The 20,401-nt window shown below is 41.6% G+C and overlaps 1 protein-coding gene across 1 annotated transcript in view; it reads left to right on the plus strand.

Annotated features, from left to right (window-relative positions):
- The window catches only part of klhdc3 (kelch domain containing 3), a 28,029-nt gene extending 13,199 nt beyond the window's left edge, over window positions 1-14,830 (plus strand). Inside the window, exons 9-11 of the mRNA XM_030070769.1 lie at window positions 9,968-10,041; window positions 10,907-10,985; window positions 13,644-14,830. Coding sequence (XP_029926629.1) covers window positions 9,968-10,041; window positions 10,907-10,985; window positions 13,644-13,710 — 220 coding nt within the window. The 3' untranslated portion in view covers window positions 13,711-14,830. The remainder of the gene's footprint in view (window positions 1-9,967; window positions 10,042-10,906; window positions 10,986-13,643) is intronic.
- The last annotated feature ends 5,571 nt before the right edge of the window (window positions 14,831-20,401 follow it).

Here is a 20,401-nt window from a genome sequence, read left to right on the forward strand (position 1 = left end):
ATTCTTTGCAGGGCTTCTCATTTTGGTGAGTCTGCGTAGGAAATGGTGTTCAAATTTATGGTCAACCTCTTGTTTTCCTGTGGAGCTGGCCTTTCACATTGATCCAAAACAGAACCCTTCTGTTGATATTTTTCCTCATTTTATGATATTTACTTTACCTGCAGGAATTTGTTGAGGGATAATTTATTGCTTTAGTGAAGCACAATAAAACTATTAAGTCCAAGAGCCCTCTGTGTTCAAAGGATTACATTTTAGACTGGACTTAGCACTGAGGTAAAGGTGTCTTGGAACTAAACTCATTGTGAATGTGAACATAAAAACAACAATGTAAATTCAGTACAGTGTTCAGCATTTAGCTTTAGATTGAGGGAGGCAAATGTTATTGTTATTATATTTCATGAGTTTGGGACCATTTAATTGTCTGATTATAGAGTGATTTAGTGCAGTTTAACTATGGATTGTGTTTATGTGTTTGTTAGTACACACATGCATTCCTCTGAGGGTAAAGGAGGTGTGTGAGAATGACAGGCTGGGTGTTCATGGCATTCTATCGAGTGCCACTTATGCCAGTGTAAACAGGCCTGCTGAGCTGCAGAGAAGCGCGAAATTCTGCCCCATCTCTGATTTATGACCTCGGGGAGTGTTCTTTCTCACAGAACGCAATTTGATATACCCTCAGCACCTCTGCTACATTCATTTACCGAGGTCTGCTCAGTGCCCCACGAAGGACGACCCGTGCATGACTGACTCCACCTGCACTGACCTTCACCTACACACCCCAGCACTGAGCGGCCCAGCCCTGGACTTACCCAGCTTTTTCCTCACCACCAAGGACTAGTTGTCTTTAATATTTTGCCTTCAGTGGGATTGGATACTGCTGAAGCTGAGTCACCCATGACCATAGTGCCACTCAGATTATGAATCTCCCACTGAGTAGATGTTGTCATTGTTTGGCATTCGCCACAGTCTGTGTATAATTGCGTACAGGCCCAGGTTTGGCTAAATTAGGAAGCAATATTGGGTTAGGAACAGGGCATCCTCTTGGGCAGGATGTGAACAAGAACGTGACAGATTGGCATGCTGGGAGCAGACCGCTTGGAATCTGTGAACGGGTATCTGGCACTGCCCCTTGAACTACTTGGCCTTGATCAGGTTTACTCATTCCATCACCAGATTTAGAGTAGGTGTTTTTTTCCATTACAGGTATTTACGCAGCTCTGAAAACTCTTTAACAGTGATAGATTCAAATTATGAAGGCTTGCTTCATGGTTTTTGATGAATGTTAAGATATAAAACATATCCACAGTATGTGGAATTGTCATTATGTGCCTTTATCGGTATATCACCTAAACGTGGGCTGCTGATAGTAAGTGTTCTTCAAAGGGGGTTTTAATTGCTTTCCACTCTAAGCAGGGGGGGATCCATGGCTGTCTGTTTAAGCCTAACTATTTCAGAGTGGCCTTAAGCGATGAATGAGTCCCTTTGATCTCATCAATATGCTTAGGCCGGCCCAGGTAAGGTCTATGCCCTTTATGTAATCCCATTAGGTGGGAAACAAAATGATCATCTCCATCCGTAAGAGCTCAGACATGATGTGGTGCTACAACTGAATGGGTAGAGCACAGCGCTAACAATGCCAGGGTGTTTGATCCCTGTTTAGACCACCCTCTCTAAAAGTGCATGCACTCCTCTTGCTGTAAGGTGCTTTGGATTAAAGCTCCCATCAAATAAAGATAGACTAGAGCAGGGATTCTCAACCCTTTCTACCCTAAAGCCTATCTATTCATCATCCATAAGAAAAAAAAATGGTTCTCATAAGCTCTTTTCTCCCACCTTTTTGTCAGTTCCAATCTGATTCTGATATCTGAATTTGGATATCTGCCGATACCAATACCAGAGCCCTTTTTTTTTTTTTTTTTAAATTTTAGTATTATTAATATTAGCATTATTGTTGTTGTCACTATAAAATCATTTTTGTAACTGCAACAATAAAAATCACTGAAATAAAATAATCTAAAAACGTTTCAAAATTCTCAAGAAAAAAAGGTCCAGATCCAAAAAGAGTCTAGATCCACAAAAAACAGGTCATCCAAAAAGATCTCAAGTTATTGCCTTTGATTTTTAAAAATGTGATAAACTACATTGCCTCCTTGAATCGCATCCAACCAGGTAAAAAAACAAACACATAAACCATCAAAAAATGCATAAAAGTCACTGCCCAGACTGACAGAGGTTCAAAGTGATCAAAGCCTCACATCAGAGAAATGTGTCAGACATGCAGGAGAATTTCACTGCGATTACAGAGGGTGAGAATGACATCATCAGTGGCTTTGCTGTTTAGCCAAACTGAAGTTAAAAATAACCTTTTTAAACAGAATGTGGAGTGAAGTTTTGGTAACGGGCATGGGTCTAGCTGCAAATCTTGCATTAACGGCATTAACATAAGTTTGTGCAACTGGTCCCGTCCACTACTCTGGCCTCTACCGTTTTCATTCTGCAGCCCACTAATGGGCCACAGCCAATTGGTTGAAAATCCCTGGACTAGAGTACTGTTTATATATGCGGCTATTTTTCAGCAAGAAAGGACGGAAACATTGAGGAAACAGGTCAAACATTTATTTGTTTTTTGTAAGTTAAACCCTCATGTTCAAACACCATTCAAATTTAATAACAGTCTCAGAAATTGTGGGCATTATGCTGAGTGGTATTGTGGTATTGAGTCCTTAACAAGAGGATATTATGCTGACACTGTTGAAATTGTCCATGAAATGGCCATGATTTAGTTCCCTTGGTGCAGTTGCTGTTGTGAGTTTTATGTAGTCCTATTGTTTTTGTAGCTGGTTGGTGCAGTAAATAAGCCCATTTCAGAGCCAGTCATATCCTAGACGTTATTGAAGGTCACTGCTGAGATTTCCCACTGGCTTCCACTATTTAAACACACTCAGTCCCATTTCATCTTCCTCTCTATCCGGTTTAGTGGGGCATTTGTGTTGTTGCATGTGTTTGGGTATATTCACATGACTCATGACTCAACAACTCCTCCTGTCAAGCTGACGTCAGTGTGGTGCACATACACACACATGCTTGCTTTGCCTTGCCAGCCATCACACTTGCGTCGCATTTGGCAGTATGTAGAGCGGCTTGGTACAAAATGAAGATGGAATGCTTGTTGACGACATTCCTAACACTAGAAGCAGATAAATGTATTCTTCACTTTTGTGTTTTCATTCTTTATATTCCTGTATCTGACTCATGCCTGGATTAGGATCCTACTGAGCTTGTCTAGGAGGAAAAGGATGACTATATGTGTAAATTATGCTATGTAGATTGAATGCAGGCTCCATTGAGGTTTTATTTGAAGCTAAAATTCAGGCTAATCTAATTTGGCAGTGTGTTGTAAGCCTCCTGTCTTCATGGAAAGCGGGGTAGTAAAGCAGGCAATTTTGAGGCAGGGAATTTGGGGCTGCCATAGCCTCTGAGGTAGACGGAGACCACATAGGAGGTAATCTCATTGGTAGTCAAAACATCCCAGCCCAAAACCTCTCTTTAATCCACCAAAACCTGACAATATTCAGCCATTGTGAGATCTCACCAGTCATTTCAAAACATCATGCTATGGACCGACGAAGCGGATCACAAAGGTCACAAGTGGCGGTGCCTCGATATCACCTACGAGACCATTTTGCACTTTATCAGTGGCTGGTATGGCTGATGTTATGGTAGTCCATCTGGTTAAAGCACGGCTTATTATCACTGTTTAACCTGACAGTTCAAAGGTTAGACTCAACACAGTGCAGAGCTGAGGCAGAGCCAATTCTAAAACGCTGTATTTTCTTGCCCGTCAGTCCCGAAAACCATTGTATTCTACACTGAATTGTGTCAATCCTTGATACTAAATATCAGCTAAGCTAGCTGTACTTTCTGCAGCCCATGTTGTGTCACACTTGGCTCCATGGCAACATGCCTGTCAACACACCATAGATTTTGATGCCACACACAGGTTTTCATTTGCCCTTCAGACTCAAAGGTTAGGCAGCAGAAGTTTCCGTTACTATTTTTCTGTGTGTATGTGTGTTGGTTTACTGGGCTTAAGATATAACTTGTCAAACAGTGGAGCTGACCCTAACAGGATATGGGGCATCCCGCACGTGGCGGACCAAGACCTTGGGGCAGTGCAGAAACACTGTGATTTACTCTTCAAAGACAAGCTCCTGATAGTATTTCATCTGCACGTTAACCCTCCTTAACCCACTAACAGGCTGTATACATTTAGGTGTCATTGGGGTGAGTGTTACACAGCAGCTCAAATAAACAGCCTCCATAGATGATACTTTGTGATGCTGTTTACCGTAGTAATTGACATGTGCAGATGTCAGTAAGTTTACTGTTTGATTTACCTCTGTCACCACAATCAAAATACTTCTTGGTGGTTTTAGCCCCCTTGCTCATGAGCCAAGCCAGACTATGAAGACAAGCAAACATGACGATGAAAAAACACACCTAAGCAGACTGATCTAACTGAATATACAGCTTTTCACAATGAGCAGTTCATGTTTACATGTTAGTCAGTAAATTAACCTTTACAGAGACAGAACATTGCTTCTGTGACCCAAAGAGTGATAGAACTGATGTGAGACAAAAGGCAAGGATGTGACACTGAAGATGCCAAGAAAGCCCAATGAAAAGGCACTGGCTTGGCATCAGAGAAGAATAGTTTACCCAATGAGCTGTTGTGAGTGCATAACCCAGACAGCCATGCTCTGAAAGCAGTGTTTTGCAGTCCTGCCTTTTGTGAGCATTTTCTGTTAGGAGGCTGGCCTTGATGCTTGCCTTAAGAGCTGCAGCTGAACAGCCAGGCTGTGGAGGTGGTTTGTTTCCAGAATAACGCTGCCAGCCATAGGGGAGCATTTGACAGCCACCTCTGGCTTTTGCTATGTGGCCAAGGCCTTAAATACTATTCAGTGACCATGTTCTTATTTTTTGGGGCAGCTGGCTAGATAACAACATGTCCTGATAAAGTGCTCTAAGTTGTGTTTGCTGAGATTTGCAGGGCCAGTTTTCTTTTCCGATACCATGACCAGGTCTGACTCATTTTGTCCACAGGAGTCGCAATTTGAGATGTATGCCCCACTACTGGCTGCCATCTCCTTGGTCTAATCTGAAGCCAGGCGTCTCTCTGGGAGCCAGCTGTAGTTAGTGTCTCACCCTCGGCATGGGGTTTAAGTCTGCTCTGCTACAGGTCTTAATCCACTGCCCAGGCTCTACCCAGGAGGGAGAACAGATAGCTGACTGAGACTAGGTGAGACAGCTGAGATTAAGATAGAGGATGGGAAAGTATGGACCTGTAATCCCCAAACCAGTGAGAACTGTTTCAGAGTTGAAAGTTTAGTTGAAACTTGTTCTTTATAAAGTATTCCAAAACCATTAACTCTGATCATCTCAGTAAACCTTTAACTAGGATAGAAAATATTTGAGTTTAATATGCAGTGCTGGAAAGTTTGAAGTACTAGGTCTTAATTACCTGCTAACTTTATAAATGTCAGACTAATAGCAATCTGTGAATTGCTTAGTAATTTGTTAGTGGCAGGATAGTTGCATGCCATGCATGCAGTCACAGCTTTGGGAAACAAAATTAATCTTATCTGCTGTGGAGGCAGCTCCAAAATGGCCTGGCTCCCCTACCTGTCCATCCTCCCCCTCTACCCCCCAAGATGTGTCTTAAACCTAGCATGGCCAAAACTACTGGAACAGACTTGTCACCCAACTCACACACAATAGGCCCGATTTACACAGCCTGATCAAGGTTTTGCCGGTTTTCCACCTCACTGTTCTGTATAAAATGTATAAACACAGAATGTGGGCCCATTCTTGTTCAGCATTAAGCTCGTAACATTGGTATAATCTCAGTTTGTTCTTCTGACCCTGAAATTAAAACCCTGTCCCTTTTTCATTATGTCTGATGTGTTTTCATCTATCTCTGCACACAGTCACTTGCCTGCTAAATATCCTCATATGTCTTAGAAATTGTCTTTCAAATACCTATTTGTTCCATCATCATATTACCCATTTCCAGTATTTTAATTCATTTATGCTCTATATGAAAATGCTACTGAGATATCTGGCCATCCTGATAAAGGGCCCTGCAGGAAGTTGTAGTGCGTGATGAGTTCCTTTTTGAGTGAGTGGGTTTTGAAGGACCAAAGTTCAACAGGAAGTGGAGAAAGGAAAAGGATGCAGATCACATCACTCTAAGAATGAGGATATGACCAATGAAGTCATGAAGTCTTGCCCAGGACAGGATGGGCTTTAGCTTTATCATCAACACTGATGTTTGTCTTTAGAAAGCAATGACAGAGGTGTCGCCAATGGAATTTGCTCCAGCTTTCTCTTGTTGTCTAGTTTGCATAGTTGCTGTTTCTGGGAATCAGCTGTAGAATTTGTGGGTGCTTAGGGTAATTTAGATGGTTCTCGGGCAGTTTACTGTTCCCTCAATTAGTTTTAGGGCTGTGGTTCAGCTTTCTTGCAAAGTTTTGGTGCAGAAGATGAGGTGGAGCAGGCAGCACATTGCAGGAGAAGACGGGCAATTTGAGGGGCTGATTAGACACCCTTATTGAGTGTTGTTTGAAACAGCAACCAGTGTTTTTTTTAGCGGGGGAGGGGCATCAATCAGGCTGGGAACCACTACTGCTTCAGGAGGAGGAGCACTTTCACACGTAATGATACTTTGCTGATCAAGTAACAAAGTGACCCATCAAACACCAGGACGCCACATAAAATCGCAACCTGTGAGTTTCCCGCTTGCAACTCCACTGCCATCTTAACAGAACCCCCACTTCATTCTCCATGCATCCCTTCAATATCTTCCTTTTTGACGTGATCAGTAAAGCATGACCTTTCACTAAAGTTCTGCTGAATTTCACACTCGGACTAAGTCTTTCCATGAGCATGCGAGAAAGGCTTGTCCTAGTGGATGCTATCCTTTTCTCTCCTGTTGCTCCTGTTAAAGTGTCCTCTTATCTGCACCCTTTCACGCGTCAGCATCCAACTCCTAGACCCTCTCTCCATGTGAGTTGGCACAGTAGTTAATGACAGCTACTGCAGTGTGCTCTCCAGATATGGAGGCTACCTTTCATTGCTTCTGTTATGAAGACACTCATGCTAGTTTTCACTGCCATGTACACCTACTGCAGCCTGTAAGCATTCAATTAGCATAGATTGTGTGTTACTGTCTCCTGTTATACATAAAAACAAAGGTCTCAGGTGCTGTAAGACTGTTACACCACCACGAGAGTGGTTATTGAAAGAGAGATCAGCTTTCTCTGTTCATATTAAATAGGGAATAAATGAAAGGGAGAGAAATCCCCAAATAAAAGTCAGTTTTGTTGTTACACCAGATGTCTTTTTGGAGGCATAATCAGGGATTCCATGTACTCCAACTGGGATTTGAAGCAGTTTATAGAAGCCATATCGAGAGAAGCCTGATGAGCTTCATTCATTTGATTTCCCCTAATTTTGCAAGAACAAACTTCTCTAAAGTGTTTGTTTCAAGATAGTTGTTGTCTTTACAAAGCAGTAGTGGTGTCATGAGACTGTATAGTGGACTTCAGAGGATGTGTTTTAATAAGGGAAAATAACACACTAATTGAGTTTTCCCCTCTACCCCATAATTTCTCTACTATATCAGACCCACTGACTGTTATTGTATACTGCATGTTGTGAAAAGTCCCTTTTCCTTTCACATTATGTCATGTTTACTAAGGTAGTTTTCACTCCAATGCAATAATTAATGCAGGCTGACCATTACTCACTTCATTAATTTCTAAAGAGTACTTATTTATTTCAAAAATTAGCTTTGATAACTAGCACCAGTTGTCATAACTTGGAGCAGTATGCTCTCAGCAATACTGCATTGCATTGAGATCGATATCCTCAGATTTGTATTTCATACATATTATTAGTCAGTTTAACAAAATAACCATTAACTGCCTTGATTTTTACAGCCTCATATAATCCAATAGAAAATGATTTTTTTAAAGCGTGAACTACAAGGCCATTACCCAATTATGTTAACTTTAATCAAAATAGAGGCGTGACATATAATGATGAAATGAGCCAAAACTGAAAAGCGCTACCATTTTAATTAACACTGCAGTGCATTATGCCTGATAAGGATGATTAAATATGAGTGTTAATGTAACAGTTTGCAACAGGCAGCCCATCCAGAAATGGAGACAAGAATAGCCTGTCTGATGATGATGGTGATTAGGTGTGTGGTGGTGGTGGTGGTTGGGTTCTGATAAAGGCCCCTGCTATAAGCCTGGGTGGATCACCTCCTGGGGGGCAGGAGGTGTAATGACTTCCCCAGCTGGCCCCCTGGGACCGCTGTGCTCGTGCTCTGCACCTCCTCTGGCCGCGTTAAGCCACTACCGTGTTTGTTTAGGGAAGATTAGCAACGTAAAACCCTTACAACATCCTGAACACGCAGCAAAAAGAAGACGAGATGGAGAGGACAGTGGGAAAGAGGAATAGAGATTGATGGAGGGTTAGAGTGATGGAGTAATGCATAATCACCAGGAGAGAGAGAGAGGGCTGAACAAGAGGATGGTTTTGTGGGAGAATGAACGATGGAAAAAGGGAAGGAAGGAAAAGGGAAGTCTACATTGAAGCACAGGAGGCAATTCAACACAAATGGTGTCTCCTAAATTGCTTCAGTAGTATTGAATTGTTTCTGTCTTTTTTTTTCTTTAAACACATAGCAGTCGGTGGCCAACCCACGCGTAACATATTGCATCTTGCCAAGCTGTTCCCAAGGACCAAACCTGACTGGCAAAGTAATTCCTCAATTATCCTCCATGATAGATATTCACAGGCACTAAACTGCTTGGAGAACACACCTGTTTGGCTGAAATTGTCCTCTGGGTAGTGCATAACTCTAAAGCACATTTGTTATTCCCTAATCTGGACAGGTCTGCAGGTGCCCTGGTGTTACGGTTGTAAAATAATGATGTTTACCCAGCACATTTATAGGAATATATTTATTGCCTTGTGGGATTAAGAGTTGCTTTAACCATTTACTTAATGCCAAAGGCTGTAGCTTATTACTCATAGGTACATATTACCCACAGGTGCATTTTCATCTAATACATAATGCCCATATTTTACATTTTAATTGAGGGAGGAGAAGTGATATTATAGAAACTGATATAAAGATTGAGAGTTACAACAAATACGATTAGGTTAAACTGAGCAATCTGTTTCATTGAGCTTTCATATACCAGGTGTGTCGCAGGTGTGTTAAACTGGCAGGAAACAGATGTGCAGTGATAGTGTTGGCTGCATCAGTCTGAGGTGGGGAGACTATCTACATAGGCCAGCCGTCGTCTCACTACATCGCCCCACTTCCTGTGGTTTAATGTATGCTGGCCCATGATAAGGAACCAAGGCCAGAGCAGAGCTTACATGATCAGCATGGCTGGCTGCCTTAGGGAACACTCAGTGGCTTCCTGTCTCGGGCTTGCTCTTGATTTTGTACCTGGGTGATAAAAGCATGCTGGTTCTGGGGGGGTGGATGAGAGGGTAACACTAATGGAGTCTGTCGGTAACATCTCTAAGAATAACATTAGGGGTGTTCACATGTTTCTGACTGGAATGTCATCATAAATCTGGCCACTTACAAAAGTAACCATCTTTCCTCCCTAGGTTTAAAATACCCTATGATTTACTTACAGGCACAAGCACCAGATAATGTCGTCCTACAAAAAAGGTTGGTCAGCCAGTGAAGCCATGAAGGGTTGTTGGCTCATGCTCAGTAAGTGAGACAGGAAATGCAAGAAAGGGTTAATGCTGAGTTCCTGGATAGGCCTGATGCCTTGACCACTTAGTCTGTTTTCATCGTGCTGTATTGTTGGTGAGCTCCATGCATCAACACCTCTGACCACAGAAGCATTTGCTTTTGTTCTTTTTGCAGCCCGTGTCCAGAGCAAGGAATGGGTGATGAATTTAACCTCATGGATCATTCAGACCTGTACATCTTAGACTTCAGTAAGTATCCCCCATCATTATTCAAATATACAGCTCTGGATTGTTCTTTGTTAATTTATTAAAGCGTCTTAAGCATTGAAATGAGCAAATGAAACTGTAAATGCAATATGTTAATCCTCCCTCCCTCTGCATCTACTTTCCTGCATAGATTTGATAAAATAAGAATGAATTTTCAGTCAACTTGCCTAATTAAAGAAGACATCTGGTGGTCTCCTCCATAAATTTTTTCACAGCAATAACCCCCTTACATCACTGACTCATTTCTCACCTGGCCCACTGGGTCTGGCCTTGGCCCGGCTTCCTTTTTTTTTTTTTTTTTCACACGGGCCACCTCATCAACTACCAAATAAAGCCATATCCTGTGAGCTCTGGGGTAGTCTGCAATGCTGTCAGGTCACAGTGAGGGTTTGTGTAGGTGGGCTGGAAAAATAAACAGCGACCGTATGGGACTGGCAGTACCCGTTCTCTCAGCCCCCGTGGCATATGCCTCCACGTGCCAGTCGCATGTCCCTTCTCACTGTTTATCGCTGTCCATATGGTGGAAATACTATGATATTGAAAGTAGTTGAAGGGAAGTTTGTAAAGTACGTTTGTGTCATAACACCTGCACCAGGCTCTATTTTCTGAAGGTGTGTGTTCTCATCTCCCTGTTGTCTGTTTCAGCTGTTTTTCTGAGCTATTGTGAAAATGCAGCACCGTGATTTTTAAGCCATGGGTGAAAAATGTCCCTCCTCTTTCTGCAGGCTAAGATCTGTACAGTTGTATGGTTTGATGTGGCAGCCACAAAGCTTAAGTCAATACTGACTATAATAATAACCTGTGATGATTATATGATTCATTATACTCTTCCTTTTCTTCTTTCCAGGCCCTAATTTGAAGACGTTATGCAAGATAGCTGTTATTCAGTACAGTCTGGAGCAGTCAGGACTGCCACATGACATCAGGTCAGAGGCATCACACTCTCCCTCACCTCTTCTTCTTCATCACTCGTACTATTTGGTGGCAGATTTGACAAGTTATTGTTGGTTTTGTGGTGCTTTGCATTATGCCCTTCATCTCTGGCACCAGTCTGAAAAAGTTTGCCGTCTATTTTGGCACTTTTTTCTCATTGGCTACTTGAATCACATTACTTACATGTGCTTTTTCCAGCAGGCTAGCATTTGTTCAAAACTTATCTGTGATGCACTTTGGGCAACCTTGCCTTGATGATGCTCCCACAGCATTTATCTATATGCTCAGACACACACACACGCACACACACACACACACACACACACACACACACACACACACACACTCAACCCAGTGTACTGAGATCATTACGAAGATGCAGAATTTGAAGAACTATCTGCAAAAATGCATGTAGTCAGTAATTATGCTTGTATTTACACTCTTAATGAATGAATGAATACACAAACAAAAAAGCAAACAAATTACTTATTTGAAACCACTGAAATATAAAGAGCATCTTAGGCCATTAGACAAAAAAGGCTGCAAGAAGTGAGAAATTAATCTTCCAGGTTCTTTTTTGTGAATCTTCACGGCCTCACTGTTGTCAAACTGACTGTGCACTGGTGCTGACTACACTTATAGGTGCAAGCAGGTAGCCAGGCTCTCACCCTCCAGTCTGTTTCTCCGATCTGTCATCATCATGATCCTTTCCTATAGCCTTGCTAGATAATTAGTGAACATTGAGACATGTCTCATTCTTTGGTGACCTCCGCCCCTCGAGCACGCTGTTTCAGGCTGAATATTTTGTAGCTTTATATCAGCTGTTTTTGTGCACGTCAGATGATTCCCCACCATTCAAGCTGGCCATAAAAGTTCTATCAAAGTGCAGCAGCTGAGATAAGAATCAGATGGGAGCAACAAAGAATACTATTAGAGATTCCAACAATAGCCTCTGAAACAGTTATTTGGTATATCCAGATCTGTATCCGGCAAACAGTGCTGGCATTGTAGTTGAGTTGAATTGAACTGAAATGAAATACAGCAAGTAGACTGCAGATAGAGTGTATGATACAAGCTTATATAAGCCATGAAGAGCTATGAGGCTGCTTGTAATATAGGTTTAAAGAAACTTCTGTGAACTGACAGGCTGTCTTCCTTTGAGCAAGGGGGTGATTATCAAAGGAACAACACCCTCTGCCCCCCTTCATCCTCATAGTTTTGCCAGTTGTTTGGTTTTAGAGCACAAATTTGAAGTGTTGTGATGTTATAATCATGAGTTTAAGTCAAATTATTAAAAAAAAAAAAAAACTATTCAAATTCAAAATCACATGTTCAGAAATAGTTCCATAATTTTGCAGCTACTGCCACATTTGCTCACAAGTTAATTCACTCGCCATCTGCCTCCTCTGCTCAGCCTGTGTGGTGAAGTGAAATGTTCCATTTTTGATTCTGAAGTTACTGCATTTCAGGTGCACATTACATAAAATCAAAGTATTATTAGCCATCGTTGAAACTGAACAATGATAGTGCAAATAGTTTCACTTTAAATTATACAATAACTGTGCACAATATATGTGATGCCTGGAAAAAGTTTGCAAAACACTTAATGATTTAACTTCATTAGGTTGAATTAATTCAGTTCACAGGTTTGTTGAAAATGGTTGGGGTTGTGTCAAAGTGAAATTTTACTTGTCGGAATTTGATACTAACGTGCCCCCTTTCTCTCGCACCATCACTGCCACCTTGCACACTCCCTGCCTTCGTGTTTGCTGTTGTGTTTCTAACCCTAAGAGGCTTTTAGATGGGGTCAGAAGAGTCCAGTTGACTCCCATTACCCCTCGTTGGCATCTCCAGCCCCAGTGCCAATCTCTCCTCTTAAAACACACACGCACACGACAAAAAACGAACAAAGCGATTGAGAGGGAGTGAGTGTGAAACCAGAGCCAGTGATAACAATCTGGAGCTCAACCTCTGACCTGTCATCAGGTCAGCACTCGGCCCACTTGTCAGCCCCTGCTCCTGCTTCTCAAATTACAAGGCCTCCCCTCATTCTTGGCCAGTTCGCACCTCCTCACTGAGACAAGGAGGGCTGAGGGTGACACTAAATGTTACCAAAATATGTCTTTGCCTCATTGAGCTTGGCTTTTTAGCTTCTTGCATATTTCCCCAAAGTCTATATTACCTTCTGCAGCACCACGTAGGATTGTGAATCTTTGGCTTAACAGCTCAATTCAATTCACGATTCACTGAACGGTTAAGAACGATTTTCTTTTTTGGAACGATAGAGATTGATTCAAGCTTGTAAACCACAAATCAAGTCTATAATTCGACTCAGTACTTTTAGCAACTTTTTTTCCCCCTTTTTTATATCCTTTACAATAAACAATAATGTAAAACTGTCATTTTTCTCCTGAAATGTGGAAGTTTCTTTTTTTACGAATTGTTAAGGAATCGATTCAGAGCATTGGTTCGGGTCAAATTCAGAGGGATTCATTCTATTTATTCTTTCAGCAGATTGATGCTTATAACTGTTTATAACTGATGTATTGATGCATAAATGAATTTTTACACCCCTTAATAAATAAAGTTACCCACATTGCCTGAAATCTTGAGGAACATTACTCTTATTCTTCCTGTTCTGTTCCCTCCAGGTGGGAGCTAGCGGCCATGACCACCAACAGCAACATCAGCAGACCCATCTTCTCCTCCCATGGCTGACACCGCTGGAGGTTTAGCAGAACCAGAACTGCTTGCTCTGTTTCAGGATCCTGGGCTTTTATCTTTCTAATCAGCTGAGCTCCGAGGGACTTTCTTTTGTACAGTTTGGATCTGGATTGGATTTATTTTCCACATTCTTGGGTATTGCTGTCTCAAAGTCAAAACTGAGCTCTCATTAGTTCCCCAAAATGTATTTACTTCCCTGGTCTCCATGGTTTTTCTCATGTCTATGAAAGGTGCTTATCTAGGTTTTTCCCCATATATAGAGAACTCAGAGAAAATCGAGTGGATTGTTTGACAGTATTACAAGCAGAGAAATTAAGATTTTTTAAAGAGTTGCTAAAGATATTTTTCCCCTTGAGACATTGACCCTGTGAGAAAGTGATTGTTGACACCTGTTCAGTCGTTCAGCCGTTTTCTCTGCTTTCTAGCCTCTCTAGAAATCCAATCAGCCTATGATAATCAAGGACTTCTGAACCAAGCACAGGAAAAGACAAGAACTTCAGCCAAAGGTCTTGAGAGCTGAACTCTGTTTTGCGGAGGCAGAGGATGTCATCCAGATGTCACACCCAACAGGTCTACCCGGAGAGACAAATATGAACCTTCTGTTAAAGACAGACTTGAAGAGACCGAGCTGGTTGTGACTTTGTATATCTTGCAGTTCTAACTTGGTCACCAAACCATGTTTTCATCTTCATTTCTAGCAAATTACAATATTGTACACAGTATATGGGGCCTCCCAAGCAATCTTATTACCTTGGCATTGAATGCAAGGAAACAGAATATAGGGGAACCACTGTATTTCTTTGTGTCTAACACTTGTGAAAGGGGTTCTGTTAAGACTGGCTGCCCAGACTTTGCTTTTACCTTCTTTATCATAGCTTGGCTAGCACCCTGCTGCTCTTAAAAAGTCTCAAAGGTGATTTGCAAGGCTGTTGAGGTAAGCTGTTTGCCTTGTACAATAATCAAGTCCATCTACCTCCCTCAGTAGCATGTGTCACTGAGTGGCAACAATGCTGCGTTTAGTAACCCTTCCCATACATTAGTGATCTGCTTTCCCCTGAAAAAAAAAAAACCTACTCACTGATAGTTTGTTTTGTTGTGGACATTTTATATTGAATTCTTCCAAGACATATTTAGTGTCATTGGAAGAACTCTGTATGACCCACCCGCCATAGATTATTTTCCCCCCAGTTTGTTTTTCAGTGCCAAACGTGGAAGTGAATCAGGATACAAAATATACTGTGTATGTGCATAAGCATGTGGGCCTGTCTACACACAGCCACCCTGATCCCAGCCCACCTGCCTCGGTTTGCCTGTTAATGTAGGGGAGATAGTCACCAATATGCATAATGTAGTTGTTTCCCTTATAGACAATCCTACTGACTGTCAAATAACACTCATGGACACGCCTTGTGACTGGCTTATTCACAGCTAAACACAAAACCAGGCGCCCGTGCACGTGATTTTGTGCACAAACGCAAGCAAGTGAAATCCGATCAGATGGTATGGATGCATAAGGGCTGCTATTTTGGGCCGCTCACTCATCATGATTATGTCAAAAATTGTGTCTCATACCTCAATTGGACATATTTATTCAAGTCATGTCTTTTTTAATGTTTGCTTAGTACTAATCACTACTAATTTAGAAACAAAATTTTGAAGTCACAAGAGTGTTGGTCTTCTATCTATATTAGTTACTTCCTGTGATTTAAAAAATAATGATAATGATAAATGTGATAAGACATGACTTTGAAATTAATGACTGAGGTCTTAAATCATTGGTGAGAATGACTACACTGGCAGTGAAGTTGTTGCTGCCTTTATTTTACCCTTTATTTTATTTTTAGTGGTTTTGAGTCCTGAACAAGCCATTGTTTGTAGAGAGCCCTAAGCTTTGCAAAGCTGAGATGTGAATAGGTACCACGTTACCACACTGGTTGTGTCCGCATAATTGTGACCGACAGAACATCAGTGGTTTTCAGTCCTGGACCTCGGGACCCAGAGTGCTCGTGGTTTTCTGTCCTGTCAGTTGCAGTTAATTGTACTCACTTTGCATCAAAGGTTAAATCAGTCCCTGATCAGATGGTTAGAGTGAAAACCATCAAGCTTGTGGGTCCTGAGGATCAGGATTAAAAACAACTGAGCTACATCATAAATGTTTACAAACGATTACAAAAAAAGCAGTGAAAAAACAATCTTAACCGCAGGAGAAAGTCACCAGAGTACTGCACTAAAGCCATTCTTGGCATGTCAGGCCTTACAGAAAGGAGACATTTTAATGCTGCTTTTTGTCTAAGTAGACTCCAGAGTTTCTGAGAGGTTTGGTTACCAAACAATGTCTGAATATTGATGTTTTTATTATTTACAGACCAGTGGTGCCAATGTGACTCAGTGAGTCTTATACCCTCTGTACTGCACACGGACATGGACATATCACGTGCTCGATATGCCTCGTTATGCCAGTGACATGGACTGTGCCGCAACTACCGAGTGAAATCACAGGGAGGCTTATCATGTGTTCACACACAACTTCTGGTGAACAAATATACCTGTTCACATGATACCAAATGATCACTGGCAAAATCAAAGTTATTTGTCTGCATTTCTTTTTCTAATCTGTGGTGTGGGGAAGTAACTTTTATTTCAGGATTTGGTCCTTTCTTGTTGCAGCAAGTATGTGTGAAGACCGTGAGGTGATGGTTGTTTCAGTCAAGAACTCATCAGGAATGTTAAATAATTTTAAGAAAATTTATAGAAGAAAATGTTGATCTAGACACTGGTTAAAATAAAATACCTGCACAAAGAATTTTACTCAGTGATGGTCTCACTTCCAAGAGGGCAATGTAAATGCCAATTAATTACGAACAATTATTTTGCAGAAATATCTGGGCATTCCAGTTATGATGGCGATGATGGAAAACACAGAATTTCTGAAGCCTCTCAGTAAATTCTCACTTGTCATGTTCTATTTATTGATTTGCCTTCAGGATATATTTATAGCTTTGTTGTTAATCTGATCAAACTACTGGGGGTCACTCTTTGTTTTGCTGATTAAGCCATTGCCATCCTGGAAGACACTCCTTCTATCGAGAAAGAAACGCATCACTGAATTAAAGTGCTCACTCAGAGTTATGTTATTTAATGTGAGCAGTATTTATTTGCTGAGTAAAAGTATCTGTGACGATCGATTTCATGCCAGGAAGTGCACTCCATGCCGGTATAGAACTGCCAGAAGCCTTCACTGTGGTGAAACTGTATGTTGGTGGTTTTGGTTGGTGCCACATTCTGTATTTAGGGATTAAATTGCTGAATAAATTAATTTACTGGAAAGAAAGCTTAAAAAAAAGGAACATATGAACAGAACAAAGTATTGAGTGTGTTTGCATTCAGGTTAAAACTGTGCAGGCCCCCTGAGCTTTTTTTTTTTTTTTTTTTTTTTTTTTTTTTTTTTTTACATTTATGGAAGGGAAAACTATCTGCCAAGGTTGGTCTAGATTTCCTGTGCAATATGCTATATAATTGTATAAATAATAAATTTGAACCAATTTGATGATTCTGTGTATCCTTTTCTGCTGTGTGGAATACATCCAGTTGCTTAACACTGGTTGTTTGTATTGATTATCTCTTATCGCACAAAGATACATGGTTTTGCTCCAACTGAACCGACCGTTTTGATGAGTTTTGCTGCGGTTTGCAGTCTGCTGTGTTATGGTCAAGGTTGGGACGGCAAAAGGCTAACTGGCTGCTTTAGGCCAGTGCAGATTAACTGTCTCTTTGCCCAATTTTTGTGTAGCTGTGTGTCTATTATCCCACTCCTTGGGGAAAATTACTTAAAATGAGGACTTTTGATATTCAAAATCATCACTGTGAGTGAGTTGAAGATCATTATGACCTGAACTGCACACAGTTCGGCTTATCAGTGGTCAAAATAACATTGCACACTAAAATTGTGGTTAGTAATCATGTCCAAAGCAGATATTTTTGCCCAAAGAGAACGATGACCTGGATAAATGAGAATATCCATAGACAAAAGCAGAGATATGAATTTTTGTAACAAGTAAGTATTGCTATTTTTCCACTTATTTCAAAGAGCTCAATGAATTTAAGTCTAGTTGTACCAGATTTCTACCTTTACATATGCAGAGAGGTATTCTAACACCTTTTTGGAGTTTGGTCGGACCTCACGATCAGAGTTTTCTAGCTGCCACTTCCTGTTGGAAGCCAAAAAGTTGCGTCTGCCCCAGTCAGCCTGTCTGGTAGCCCTCACCAACCACTTCAGTCGGTACTCTGGGAAATGTGCGGTGTCCCCAACCCCCTTATTACCCCCCAGACTGCTTAATGGGACGCGTGTGGGCGCTTTGCGATGTTCCATCACTAGAAAGTGTTTCACCCCGAGACCCAGACCAGCCTTTGCTTCTGTGGCCAGTAGTGGCCCAGCAGTCTGTTCCTGTCTGTCACCAGCCCGCTGCTATAAACTCAGTGTTATCTGCAGTGTTAAGTGCAGGCCACAGACGGAAGGTCAGCCTAAAGCGAGGCAGCAGAGACACCCTGTCCCGCCTGGCCTCGTGGCACACAGGAAGCGGGGCAGCGCTGGGCTCTCTGTCTGGCCCTGGAGCCTGCCAGGGTCAGCAACCCAGGCGCTAATGCAGGGAGACACTCAGGCAAATTGCTCCCTAATTTCCCCCTCAGATCTCAGAAAAATCCCACTGACCCTTGAGAATCAGACTGAGGATTTGTTCGGAGTGATTTGTTTTGTCTTGTCCTCCCGTTCCTGTCTGATTCCCCCTCACTCAAGTTCTAGTTCTCTGCTGCCAGCGAAGTTAGAAGCTGCTAAATTGGGGATTTGAAGAAAGCAGGCATTGAAGGAGCACAAGCCCTTAGATGTTAGAGACTGTAGCTGCACATCTTAAACTTGTCGTGCAGATTTGATGTTCCCTGGTTACATGGAAACTGAAAAGGCAGTTCACTGAGGTACCATCTCGCAGGGCTGGGAAAACAAAGCCCCTCTAAAAATGGAGCAATAAATAATGCACGGCAATTTAAGCAAACAAGTGATTGCACAAGTGATATAGTGGCACAAGACAGTTTTCTGTGGGTCATTATGTCAAGAGCAAGAAATGATACAGAGGCTTTTTACTTACAGCACAGCCCCTCCACCCCACATAGACAAGATGATCTGCTCTGATGTTGAAGTACCTTGCTGCATACATTTGCATATTTATGAGGAAAAGGTGATTTTCTTGAAACTGCTCGGCCTATTACACCTCACTGCTAAGATGTGGAGTTCAAATCATTATCACCCATGCATCATATGAGGAAAAGTAGAAATATTTTCTAATTAATGCCCAAATTAGCTTAATTAATGACCTCAATAACATAGCCCACTGTTCAATCTATCACAGTAGTTATGGTGTGACGGTGACAATAGTTAATGTATATGTATATTATAAAGCCAACTGCAATATCTGATATTTTTCCACCTACAATGCCTGGTGCAGATATACTAATACTGATATGAATTTTGCTATGAGTCAGAACATAAACGCAGGTGTAGACAGGCCTGTTTTGAGAATTAAATGTTTTTCAACAGAGGACCATATCCTGTTGATAATTTGACATCTGTGTTAATAATACACTCCAAGAAAACAGGTCACAGAGATACCACATTTTTTTGAATCAACCTAATGCATTTTGGGGGCATAGTGATATTGCTTTTTTAAGTTGGTAGGCCTGGTTGGCCATTACTGATAGTCTGCCCATGTAGCTTATTGATCCAGCCCTAAAGCCCTTGCTTGCTGATGAAAAGACATACAGGACGCTCAGTGCTGGCTCTCTAGAAACTGACGCTTTACAGAGTGAATTTTCTGCTCTTAAACTGTGATTGCAGAACGTGAAAGAAGTCATCCTCTCCCCTTGATAAAGAGGAGCCTTCACTCTGACTGACCGGCTCGGAGGCCAGTCTGTCAGGACTCCACTGACAAACTTGACTCCTGCTGCCATCCTTCAGTCGCCCGTGCAGGCGCTCTCTCTGTCAGCATGCCTCTTCACCGCCTCAGCCTCTCTCTCCTCCCTCTGGCTGGCTCTCCAAAGGTCTCCCATGGGATCAGTGGCTGATTGCACCTGGTGATGATAAAATGCAAGGTTTTGGCTGTGCTTGAGTCATCATTTTTAATGCCCATTAATCTAATTATCTGGCAAAGTAACTAATGTCAGGGATCGTGTCTTTCAGCCTTAATGCGTCACGTTTCCCGACCTGCAGCCCCTTCCTTTCCAGCGGGGGTTTAATTAAGTGAGTAATTCACACGCAGTTAAAGCCCTTTGAAGACTAACTGCTGTGGCTGACATGCTGAAAACTCTATTTGGAAATGAAATAATACCGCATGAAAGTCGTTTTTGAGTGATAGTGACATACTTTACAGTTTTAATTTGTGCCGAACAACTCAACAATGTTTAGGCTGATTCTCCCAAGCCACCCTCCCTAACAAGACACCACTACAATAATCCGAGTGGAGCTCCTGTAAATAAGGAATTTATAGTGATCTCATTATGCTTTATGGCATTTTATCTGCTATATTATCACTACAATAATCATGAAATATTGCTGTGGCATTTGTATCATATGATTAGCCTTACTATTAAAACTGATTATAGGAGATGGCTTATAATTGTAGGCTATTGCTTTGCATTG

The sequence above is a fragment of the Myripristis murdjan genome, chromosome 15, assembly GCF_902150065.1.
Source record: "Myripristis murdjan chromosome 15, fMyrMur1.1, whole genome shotgun sequence".
NCBI classification, from domain to species: Eukaryota; Metazoa; Chordata; class Actinopteri; order Holocentriformes; family Holocentridae; genus Myripristis; species Myripristis murdjan.